Here is a 12,361-nt window from a genome sequence, read left to right as displayed (position 1 = left end):
TGGGAGAGCCCGCGGAGCGCGGCGCCCCGTGTTCCGCGAAATTGTCCGCAAAGAACAATCGCTTTCAATCGTGTTTCCGAGTGCGCCGGGCGCACAATGGCCGTTGACAGAAAGTCAGCGGTAAAAGTACGTTTAATTCCGCGCGCGATAAGTATCGGGGGTGCGAAGGGGTAGCGCGGGTGCGACGCCGGCACGGGGGTTCGCGACCCTTAAGTACGCAACCGGACGATTATACAAGGGGTCGCGTGTCGCCAGACACTTAGTCCTGGCTCTCTTTCGACGTATGTACAACTTTCGTTGTTGTATACACAGAGGGGGCAGGTTAAAAGTTCGCTAACGAGCGATACGGAGCTGCGTACGAAAACTTTTACCGGCACCGTGCAACGTCCTCGGGTCGTTTTTCGAGTGGCGTCCTTAAACTGCGCCAATACGAGACCCGAACTCGCCAACCGTAGAGGATGGACTCGAAAGTTCCTGGGGAAGGACCGTCTCCCTATTCCTCTTTTTTACTACTCGTAAAGTTTGCTGTGGACCTACAGCGATCGAATTATTGTGATCATTAGTAAACTATTAACTGTTGGAGGTTTGAGGGGGAATGAGATTGGAACCTTTTTTATTGTAGAAAGCATTGTTATTAAGCAATTTCGTCACATATTTTTACCTCATTCATTGTACTTTATTTTGACTTTTATTTTTTATTTCGTAATTTTGGTTGATTGCCATTTCGAACGATGAATGCGTTGTAAACAAACCTCAGCAAGTATGGTTTTATGTATCTTTAACAAAAATATTTCGACTCTTTTGTGTAGACTCACCAAGTCGTACTGCAAAATGAGTTTTGAGAAAGTATTATGAACATACACGACTCTTGACTTATTAATCAAATCTTCCTTATGAAACCGTTATAAACATGAAAATCTTAAGTTAGGCTATGTATGCAGTCCTCTTAGTCAGAGATCAACGTAAACTCGTAATCTTTTGGGTTAGATGATAGTTCTCCTCATCCTAGTTTCGCGAAACGTAAAAATCCTACATTGTAGGCGAGGTGACTGTTCTTATTTTACTTCTGCGAAATTAGAGCAGGAAGAACTGTCATCCAAAGTAAAAGATAGGGTTTTTACGTTGCACGAAAGTAGGGTAAGGAGACCTATCACCTAACTTGAGAGATGGGGTCTTTACGTTAGCCTTTAAGCAAGACAACTAATCCAATATAAGTTAAGCCTTCTATGTTTACGCTTCGTTATAATCCACAATTTATGCGGTTTCGTAAGGAAGATTGAATAATTAAGTCAAGAATTTCGTTATATATGGTAATTTTTATATTACTCTTCAGAATTCATTCTATATTATTATTCTCTCACTCGAAATTAAATTTTACTATACTTCCTACGTTTCATGTTATATTTTATTTTAATTATGATTATGGGATCGACGAACCAAATAGGAAACGAATAATAGGGTCGAAACGTTGATGTTAAATATAAATTAATTTATTTCGCTCGTTGGGCCTTAGACAGTCTGTCCGACAAAAACGTGACGGGCATAATTAAACGACTACTCGTTGCAACGATATAAATTAATTACAAAACTTAAGCTTATCACTCAGACTATTTCTAGCAGGCTTCGTAAAACCAGCCAACTCCAATTAGACTTATTCTATCTCACGAAACGCCAACGACTCGCGATAATCAACACTAATGCAGTAATGACTCGCGGCAATCAACGGCCATATCTACCTAAAGCTACATTACCTGAACATTTTCATTTCGACCAACACTATCTGCAGAAGACCGAAAACCAGAAATGCTTCAGATACCATAACGACTACCTTTACCAATACCCCCATGGCAACTCGAAAAGCCAATGATCAACTTCGAATTAGCAAACGTACATAAACCAAGAAAGAACAATTCCAATTCAACCATTTCAGATTCGAGGAAATTGTCCACAAACAAAGAGGGCGTAAGCACAATTTCACGGTGGCTCTATAAACAATGAGCAAGGTCGATGTACGGTCATGGCAAACAATCTAGAATTGATCTGCAAACTTCCCAAGGGAGCATCAATATTTACATATGAAGCCTACGCGGTATTAGATGACCTACAATTGGTATTTTAGTCCTGTCATCAAGAGTAGTTTATCGCTAATGCGAGTCATTAAGTAATGGAAAAGCTGATAGATTTCAGATAAACTGCAGAAGAAAATATTAATTATCAAGGGGACCAGAAAGTAATGTCGTTTCTTTTACATTAAATTCAAACACATAAACTTACAATACGGTTTAGTTTTAAGCAATTACGTAACCGTCCCCGATCGATCAAAATCAATTGGTACACGATGAGGTGATAAATAGTAATCAACGACATTACTTTCTGGTCCCACTGATACTATTCTGCAGAATAAATGAAGGATGAATTGAGGGGGCACTAAAAACATCCCGTGTTAATTAACTGCTTATTATTAAGATAGAATTGCTAGTCATTTATTTAACAATAGAAAGATTGCTAGACTTTAAGAAAATTGCAAAAGAAAACATCGAAAGATTCGTTTTCTTAACAACTAGTGAAATTAGTTCTGTTTTCCATGAAAGATTTTTCAAGCATGGACAAAAACGGTCCAAGACATTCAATCCAAACTAACAATACTACGAGCAAAAAGAAACGCCCAATCCGACTTTATCTGAATCCCACCCCACCCGGGAGTCGTTGGCAATGACAGAGCAGATGAAGCAGCGAAAAAGTCACCGCCTCTGAGGAAGCTTGTCTAGAAATGCTTCTTATCCGTAGCGAGGCAAAAATTCTAATTAAATGGGAAACTAAAGAAAAGTGGAATTCCGTCAAATTCCCTTCAGTCTCGTTAGATTGAAAATTATAATTACAATATCAAAGATAAGAAATGGATACACAAACCAAAGAAATGCTTACTATTAACTAAATTCTTACTCGCACCTAAACAAACATGTTTTAAAGAAGACATACATTTATTTAAATTTAAATTCTTGTTTAGTTGATGTGACTTTATGGATGAAATAATTGATGAATTCGACTAGGTTTAAATTAAGAATTTTCGTGATGTTGAAGTTTTATATACGCCAAATTGTTGCAATTATATTGATTGAAATTCTCAGTTCTTATGAAAATTGATCATATCATGATTTCTTGAGGGAAATATTTTTAGTGTTTAAAATTGGCTCAAAGCCAAGAGTCGGGCCACGATAAATAGAGCTTTTATTGACACAAATATAAGTTCTCATCAATCAAAGAAAGGATTGTTTTTGCAACAAGTCACTCATTAATCTTCAAATCAATTTCGCGTTGCTACACGAACGAATAACATCGAGTGTTCCGCTCGAATAAAATTCCTGTCAGAGGAAGGAATTAAAGCGACCGAGATTCACCGAGCGCTTAGCTCAGTATCTCGAGATGCAGCTCCGTCATATTCCACGGTTTCTGAATGGGCGAAACTTTTCAAACAAGGCGAAGAGTCGTTAGAAGATGATCCCCGCAGCGGCAGACCAAACGAAGCCGCCTACCAAGAAATGGGTAAAGAAAGTTGAGGATCTCATTGAGGAAAATCTCGAAGAAACAATTGGCTGACATTCTTAGCGTCTCGGCGGCAAGTGTTCTCACAATACTACACGAAAGATTAACCACGAACAAGGTTAGTTCTCGATGAGTTCCAAAAATGCTTACGCGAGAAAACAAACTTTGGAACGAATAGCCGCCGGGGAGGAGAAGTTTCTCGATTTGTGTAAGACCGACTTGGATGGTACTTCTTGGCGCGCTGTGACCGCTGATGAGACCTGAATCCACCATTACGACCCAGAGACGAAACAACTAAGTGTGCGGTTGCTGCACCCGTGGAACTCGAGCACTGTTCGAATTCGTGGATCGATCGAGGCTCGACAAAATGATGCTCTACGGTTTTTATGATGATAACGATGAGGAGAAGAAGAAGAAGAATGTGAATTTGAATCGCTACCATTTTGCGTAAAATTATGTTTTCAGAAATATGGCTCAATAGCACGTAGATTATTTAATATATTATTAAAAAATGGTTGACTTTTCGGTTGACATTGTCCTAGGGCTCGCAATAAATTATTTATCCATCTATTTAATTCGAACAGATTAGTCTTTTATAGATTCTCTACCACAGTTCATTCCAAATATAAAAATGGATTTCTTAGAACATTAATAACACACAATAATCAACATTAATACGCCCCCACCCAGCGTTAATGTTCCCAGGGGACATCGTCCTGTAGTCTGCAATAAATTACTTATCTATCTATCCATCTATTTCTCGGTGATCGTAAAATTCGCGGTGCTCGTATAATCCCGTTCTAACGGCCGCGAATCCGAACAGATTAGACTTTTATAGTTGGCGTAAATTTTCCGACTGAGAGATACCGTTTGCCCGTGTACCGGGTTATCGTCTATCAGCTATTTCGATTATTGTAATAGCGCGAATCGGAGGTTTCCACGGGCGCGAAATATCGACGGGACACGGAGGCGCGGTTATAGCGGAACTTTTCGATGGCGGATCAGCGAGTTCATGGAAACTCGACGAGTCGACGGGCGGCCGCGATAGTAATCGACGTCGGGTCAACAGAAAACTGGGTATTCGCGTGCAAATAAATCTGCTTTATCTGGACGGGGGCGACGGCGGTATCCGAGCGTGCTTTTTGCAAGGAACGGGGACGAGATAACCGACGCTCGAAGTTCGCGAATGTTTCATAATCGACCAGGAAATTAAGGAATCCGTAATTTGTCCGCGGGGGCACGTGCTTCCACGGGGCCGTGTGGTATCTTCATCTGTTCCGTAGCGCGGAGAGTTTCGGCCGAGATGTGCCCTTGTAGGGGACGGATCTGCTACGGAACTAATAAAAGCTTTAATGTTAAGGGGACTCCAAGAGTTCCCTGTTTACTGAATTTTCAATCACGATTCAGAATTCAAGGGGATACTCTTTTCTCTTTAATCAGTTTCGAGGTTACGATTTTGTTTGCTGTCAACTTTCGAAATGTGATATGCATAGAATTGGGCAAAAATGAAAATAAAAATTATTTTCAATTAAAGAAAATTCAGCCCACGACGGGACTTTGGTTATAAAATGGGGAAAAATCATAGTTTTTTTTTGGGGGGGGGGGGGGGGGGCAGAGAAAGAGAAAACAATTAAAAGTGCCGAAATTTGACAAATTTAAGTTTTTTCCGAAAAGTTAAAAAAATATTATGGAAGACGCATCAAATATTTTGTTTTGAATTTTGTTCATAAAGTTCATTCAAGAACGCACGTTTCGAAAAAAAAAACGTCTACTGAGAACATTGGTGTGTTAGAGTTCTGAGAAGAATTGATTTACTAACTATTGACGAATGTAGCGCGACATACACTCACTGACATGGACATTGGCTCCTGTCCAAAGAAAGGTTGCCGACCTCTGGTTTACGCCAACTGGTTTTTATTTTAAGGTTGCCTGAATTTTATCTTCGAGGAAACGCTCAATAGCTCCTGCGTCCATTACAGTATGTCATCGTTTCGACATACGGCGCTAGTTTCAATTTAAGCGTTCGATATTAAATGATTAAACTAACAAGTGTAAGATAATAAATTCTATCAATATTAAAAGTCACTTTTAAAACATTAACCCTTTCGCGTAAATAAAGTACCTAGAAATACACAGCCAAGTCAATCGATTCTTCACCCAAGTATAAATTAGCATAGGATAATCGAAGCATTTTCGAATCCGTGTTTGTGCGAACTCTTTTCTACACTTTTCACTCCGTACAAGTTTCCACGTACGTCAGGAACTTCCAAAGAATTATAAATAACAGAGATTTACGAGAACTTTCGAAATTTTCTTTGAAAGCGTATCACTTACTCTTAAAGTTAGAGCGTCTTCAGGGAAAATTGGTGGACTTACCGATTTATTACCAAGCTGCCGCACTTTGCACGGCAAGTAGGCATGCCTTCCCAACTGGGCCGTGATGTTCTTGGGGTTGCTTGCGTCGAAGTACGGCCCTGTGTAAATCCCGTCGAACCTCTTCACCAACGAATGAGATCTTGTGCTCACCCCTGAAAGATTGGATCAATTTTTAGCCAACAAGGTTTGCACTGATTTGAATTTCTAGAACCACGGTTCTCTCAAATGTAACGAAACTTTATTTATCTCTACGATAATGTAGACAATGTAGATATACGATAATGTATATCGTCAGATAATGTATATCGTCAGATAATGTAGAAAATGGAACCAATTAAAATATATCTCGAACGAAGGCACTGGTTAACAATGGACCTCATTTGTTCTGTGCCGCGGTCTTCACATTATTATTCTATTAAATTCAAAATTATCGTTCGATGGAAATGCCCTTCATTTCATGATGTAGTTTACGAGGGATATCATAATGCCGATCGTCAAATGTTGCAGTAAAAGTTGAAATCAACTAAGAGACATCTCGATTAATATGTCTGACTAATAATACAACTCGTTCGCTTTTCCCTTCATTAGCTCCGAATTATTAATTGATGAAATTCAAAATTATCGATGTAGAGAAATATTCCCCGTCCCAAGGTATGCTTTATGAGGAGCATAATATTGTCAATTATTAAATATCAGAGAAATGAATATTAAAATTTTGTGATTAAAGATTTTTCGATTAAATATCGAGGCATCGATATCAAATAAACGACGTTTCAACCAACACGTCTGAAAATTGAAATTAACGAAAGTCTCTTTGTGCTCTCTTTTCTTATTTTTTGATTTCAGATTGATAAAACATCAAATTATCGTCCACTGGAAACGTTCTTCGTTCTGTGACACACCTTATGAATTATTAATCGTCGAATCTCGTTGAAAAATTAGAAACTGCTTGAAAAACACCTCGGAACGACATACCTGACTACTAATGCACTCTGTTTGCTATCTAACATTATCTACAAATTACACATTCGATTAAATTTAAAATTGCTGCTGCATAGAAGTATTCATCGCTCTATGACACGCTATGCGGTGGACATAGTAGTATTCAACGTTGAATGTCGTTGTGTAAATTGCAACCAATTAAAAAACCCCTTGAACGTCGGGTGTGGTTAACAACGCATCTCATTAGCCCCCCATTATCCGAGACCTACAAATTATTATTCGACTACATTCAAAATTGTTGCTTGGCAGAAATATTCCTCGCTGACATGGTGTGTATGATACTATCGATAGTCATATATCGTAGTAAAAATAGAAAGAAGATAAAAGACACTTCGAGCAACGAATTGGTTATAATGATGCGTCTCAGTTGATTTTTTTATTATATTATCCATGGTCAGTATCATATTATACAGGATGCATGGTTATCAAAATTGAAACAAATTAAAAACTACCTAAAACAAACATTTGTCCTGACGTATAAATAATCAATCGATGGAATTTGAAATGATCACCGAACAGAATTATTCTTTTCTTTCTAAAAGCTGGAACAAATTAAAAAATACCCGAATAAGATATCTCTCACGACGAACGAGTAGACAATCGAGTAAACTCGAAATGATTGCACGAAGAATAATTCTCCCCAGCACCGGAGGCTACGCAGTGCCTGTAATATCGTTAAATTATTCGTCGATCGAAATCATAACCACAGCCAGGTAGAAATGTTCTTGTTCCACGATATACCAGAGACCCTACAATATCGCACCAAGAAATTCCCGGAAAGGTTACGACACAAAACTTCGCGGACGTTCTCGTGCGGCACGTAGCGTTTACCGCGGCCCCGCGAATCGCCGCGAAAGTTCAACCCTTAACCCGAACGCCGGCTGCGTCTTAGAAGAATACATTAACATGATTCTCCCGGACCGCGCGAGCTTGTTATCCCCGACGGGAATTTACATTGTACGGATCCTGGGTAGCGTTGCCATGATGGAATAATAAAAGGATCGTCGGAATATAGTGTATTTCGTATTCGTGAGGTCCATACGCGCTGCCTCCCTCTCTATCCGGCCTTTCACCCCTTGCCTTTCACGAATAAATCCTATCAGAGCTTCTGCCAAGCCATCGTGCCTCGGAGAAATGGATACTAATCCCGGGGATCCCGATTCGGAGGGATCCGAAGTCGGATCAGCATTCGGCCCGAAAAGCAACCGTGGGCTTCGTTCCAACGACCTTGAGGGCCCACATCCGGTCTACCGTACGAACGATGAAGGAAGCACGTATTTGTTCGCGCATCGTATCCCTCATACATGATATCGATATCATATGCTTCCCGGTACGAATTCATTTCCCTTTTCCGTATTTCCTTTCTCCATTCCCCCCCTTTTCCATTTCCTTTTTCCCTTTTCCACCTTTCGCGTTTCGATCCACGAGCTAGGAAAGTATTGTAAACAAGGACAATTTCGAGAGAATTGCTTTTCAGGAGTAATACCTCTCGAAATCCTTTCAACATTTTTTAAGATGTATTTTTTTACTGTAGGAATGTACCAATTGGGTTTGATATCATTGTACGGTACAAATACTCTTGGATTTACGATAACGCTGCGAGGAATATAAGTCGATCGTCAAATACCAAATTGAATTTGAAGTCTAATAAATGTTTAATGCATTTCAGTCCTCCGTCATGATTTATGAATTATTAAATTCAAAATTCTCGTTAGATAGAAATTTTCTTCGTTCAACGAAATCAGTTATCGCGGGTAAATATTACCGATCGTCAAATATCATTGTAAAAATTGAAATTAATTAAATTACTCCATTTGCCCTCAACTATGATCTATGAATTAATGATCCGTTTAAATTCGGAATCGTCTCTCGCTAGAAATTTTATCAGGGATATTTGATCAGGAAACAATATTTTTGATCGGACAAATATCATCGTAAAAACTGAAAGTAATCAAAGGACCTCTCGATCGACGCGTCCAATTATTAATAAATTTCATTTGCCCTCTGGCACGATCCACGAATTATTAATCGATTAAATTTAAATTTGTAGCTCGTTCGAAATCTTCTTCATGAAATCACATGAAGGGATTATTACTATCGATCGTTAAATATTGTTATCAAAGTTAAAGCTAACAAAAAGGCGCTTCCATCTGACTAATAATGCATTTGTTGTTGTTCATTATTACCGAATCGTTAATTGATTAAATCAAATTCATTGTTGGGTGGAACATTCTTCTCTGATCGATACGCTTTATGAGCGATACGGTATTGTCGATCGTTCAATATTATTAAAATTGTAGCCAATTAAAAAGACATCTCGAGTGATTCATCGCAACAGTGCTCCCTTTTCTTTCTTCCATAGTCTACGAATTATTAAGGTTCATCGCTCCTTAACATGATTTACGAGAAATCGTTCTTTGACACGGTTTGCGAGGAATATACCTAATAATGTTGATCGTGAAATATCGCTATAAAAATTACAGGCAATTAACTGATACTATACACGATGTGTCTGATTAATACAGCGCCATCTGTGGTTTTTTCCAATTTCTCCGAATTAGCCGTTGATTCGATTAAAATTATTACCTGCCGGAAGTGTTCCTCGACACATAAAATGCTTTACGAGGAATATAACATTACCAAACATGAAATATCGTCGTATAAATCGAAACCAATTAAAATACACCTCGAACATCACGTTTAACTAATTACACGCCCCATTTGCTGTCTTCCATTACCCATTAATTAATAATTGCTTAAAATCGAAATTATCGCTAGATAAAAATATCCTTCGGTCCGTGACATATGATGCGAGGGATATTATTCAGTCCATCGTTAAATATCGCTGAGAAAATTTCTGTCTATACAGATTCAATCCTATTTCTGTATTTTAAATAAAAATACACACGATTATAATTAATAGTGACAATTCTAAAGCTCCTTTCGGAAAAACCTTTATACTAAGAAAGAAGTCTTTGAAGACTGAAGAAGAAGTCGTCACCAAAAAAGATTGGAGGCAAATATTCTCGCACCCTGTAGTTATTTTTCTTGTTATTTTCGTTATTCCATCGGTAACGTGGTCCCAGAATATCAACTTGTCTCCGGATATTACCAGCGTCGAAATATGAAACGCTGGAAAACGCGTTTATCGCGAAACGTTTGCGGAACCGGAAACGCGTCGAGCGGTATCGCGCGGGGAACGCAAAAATTCGCGCCCCCGTTGTCTGCGGGAATCGAGAGGCGTCTCGATTTATCGCAGACACTTCGAGTTCGTAAGTTTATACGAGACGTCGGGAATAAGCGAAGAGCGGTGAAGGAGAAGAGTTCGATAAAACAGCCCCTCCTGGAAACTTTTTACACTTCGGAGCTATCGTTGGCAACTCGTCGTTCGCGTTATTTAACTTCGTTCGCCTCCGAACGACTTCCAATCTACTTCCGAAACCGCGATGCGTGAAATATAGAATTCTGTCAGTGGAATCAAGGACGGAAACCACCTTGGACGCGTGAAAATCATAGCTATCTAAATTAAACAATTCTCTTTTCGAAAACAATTGACTCGGTGGAGGATCTACTTGCTGGTGTTCGAAGATAGAACTTTTCAGTTTTAAAACAGCTACCGTTGCTTTTCTGCAGTTTTATCGAATTTCCAAAACAATAATTGCAATCGTACATGCCGTAAATAACGATTGCAGTTGTGCGTGTCACAAGTAATGATTGCAGACGTGCATGTCACAAATAATGATTATAGTTGAACATGTCACGAATAATGATTACAGATTCGCATGATCTGCCACGTTTACGATAATAACTCGTCTTGATACGTGCCCGTTATTGGAACTCGTGGAGACATCAACGAATTGATTTTTCTTTTTAAAACTACCAATGGCCGTCTTAAACAGCTCGAGTTTCATGAGAAGATCAATTTTTATGTTCCTGGAAGACTCTCGAGGAATGCATACATCATTATTCAGGTCGACTTTTTATAGATTTAAACTAGATCGTCTAGATACCATAACTTGGCTACATAGGGTGTCCTAGTATTCGTTCTTTTCTTTTCTGCCATGTTTTTAATATAAATACAATTTTATACAAATTGTACTTACGTAACGAAAATGTAAAAATGTTGAGAAGGGAACATCACCCAGGGAAACCAAGTTCGTTTTATGAACAGAACAGTATTCGATGTTCATCCTAAAATTAGTGGGGAATTTATTATCCTGTAATCTTTAAACTCAATCGCTAAATACTTCCGTGCTTTGTCATGCTCGCGTTGGTCGTAAACAGGTTGCAAAACGTCGAGTCGGAAAATGACTTTAAATATTTATGCTTTTGCTCAACTTCACTAGAGGACAGGTGGCTTTTAATCACGACGCTAGTCGAGGTGCGGGCGTCCCGTTTTACAACCTGGAAGGCCAGAGTCGCGATCCTCCGAGGGGCACTTTTATCTTTTCGCATAATTTTTGCCCTTTTAATTCCGCGTGTTGCCTCTAATCAGATTTCATAACTTTCAATTTAATATTGCATAGGAAAAAAAAGTCGTAACCTGAAAGTGATACTTTCGGAACTTAAGTTGAAACACTTTCCTACGCATTTTACCAGCGTGTCGTGCTGCTGAAAATATTGGATCACCGTTCGATCTGCCACATAAAATAATTCAGTGAAAATGTTATCCGTACGTATTAATTGGGCATTACTTGAGTTTAATTTGCCGTGGAAGTTATAATTGTATTTGGATTCAAACATTCAGTGGCTGTGAATCGTTAACAACCTCATTATACGAATCACTAGTTATCGCTTTTCGGTAAACATGATTATTATTGTTTGGCAATTTTGCGATGGCCTTAGTAGAGGTACATTACATAGTTTTCAGGGGATTCATTAAATAATCTTTTTAGAGAGGAAAATTAACTATCGTGTGCTTTTCGATCTACATAGAATAGTTTCCAACATTTTTGTATTTTTCGAAATACGAAAGCAAAATTTATCTTGCATTACACTTAATTCATGTATCTTTAGTATGAAACAGTACATTTGTCATTTAAACAAGGATATATACGTACGAACAAAATTTACTGAATGATAAACTGTTCGCTGCATATAATTAGTCGGTATAATTAATTAATATCCTATAATCAGCTCTGCTTAAATAAAAATTTGTGGTTTCAGAGTTATCAACTTTATCTTTATTAGATAAAGAGAGAAACAATACATCCAACTTGTCTCTACAAAATTTAATTCTCTAATAATTGAATAATGAGTTATCCAATAAATTTCTGCCGGGCTGAGCATAATATTCCAGACGCAGCAACCACTATATTATTATTAGCATTACTTTCTGCTATTTCTTTTAGTCAAGCATAATAACAGGTAAGTGGAGCCTCACTCGTACACACAGTTTCCGCGTCTCTTTCGTTGATCTCCGCTCCCGTCATTTTTTTGC

At 38.5% G+C, this 12,361-nt stretch overlaps 1 protein-coding gene and 1 long non-coding RNA gene across 4 annotated transcripts in view; one reads left to right on the top strand and one right to left on the bottom strand.

Moving 5' to 3' along the window:
* The window catches only part of LOC128875712 (zwei Ig domain protein zig-8-like), a 54,159-nt gene that overhangs the window by 15,913 nt on the left and 25,885 nt on the right, over positions 1-12,361 (bottom strand). The window contains exon 2 of the mRNA XM_054121541.1: positions 5,920-6,071. Coding sequence (XP_053977516.1) covers positions 5,920-6,071 — 152 coding nt within the window. The remainder of the gene's footprint in view (positions 1-5,919; positions 6,072-12,361) is intronic.
* Positions 1-12,361, top strand: part of LOC128875713 (uncharacterized) — a 48,305-nt gene that overhangs the window by 12,971 nt on the left and 22,973 nt on the right. The window contains exon 2 of one of the 3 annotated variants that reach the window (XR_008456869.1): positions 12,088-12,288. The exons of the other annotated variants lie outside the window; for them this stretch is intronic. This is a non-coding gene — a long non-coding RNA (uncharacterized LOC128875713). The remainder of the gene's footprint in view (positions 1-12,087; positions 12,289-12,361) is intronic. 3 annotated transcript variants of the gene reach the window in all.

The sequence above is a fragment of the Hylaeus volcanicus genome, chromosome 4 (genome assembly GCF_026283585.1).
Source record: "Hylaeus volcanicus isolate JK05 chromosome 4, UHH_iyHylVolc1.0_haploid, whole genome shotgun sequence".
NCBI lineage: Eukaryota > Metazoa > Arthropoda > Insecta > Hymenoptera > Colletidae > Hylaeus > Hylaeus volcanicus.
The sequence above is the reverse complement of the archived record's forward strand: the minus strand, read 5'-3'. Positions and strand labels throughout refer to the sequence as shown.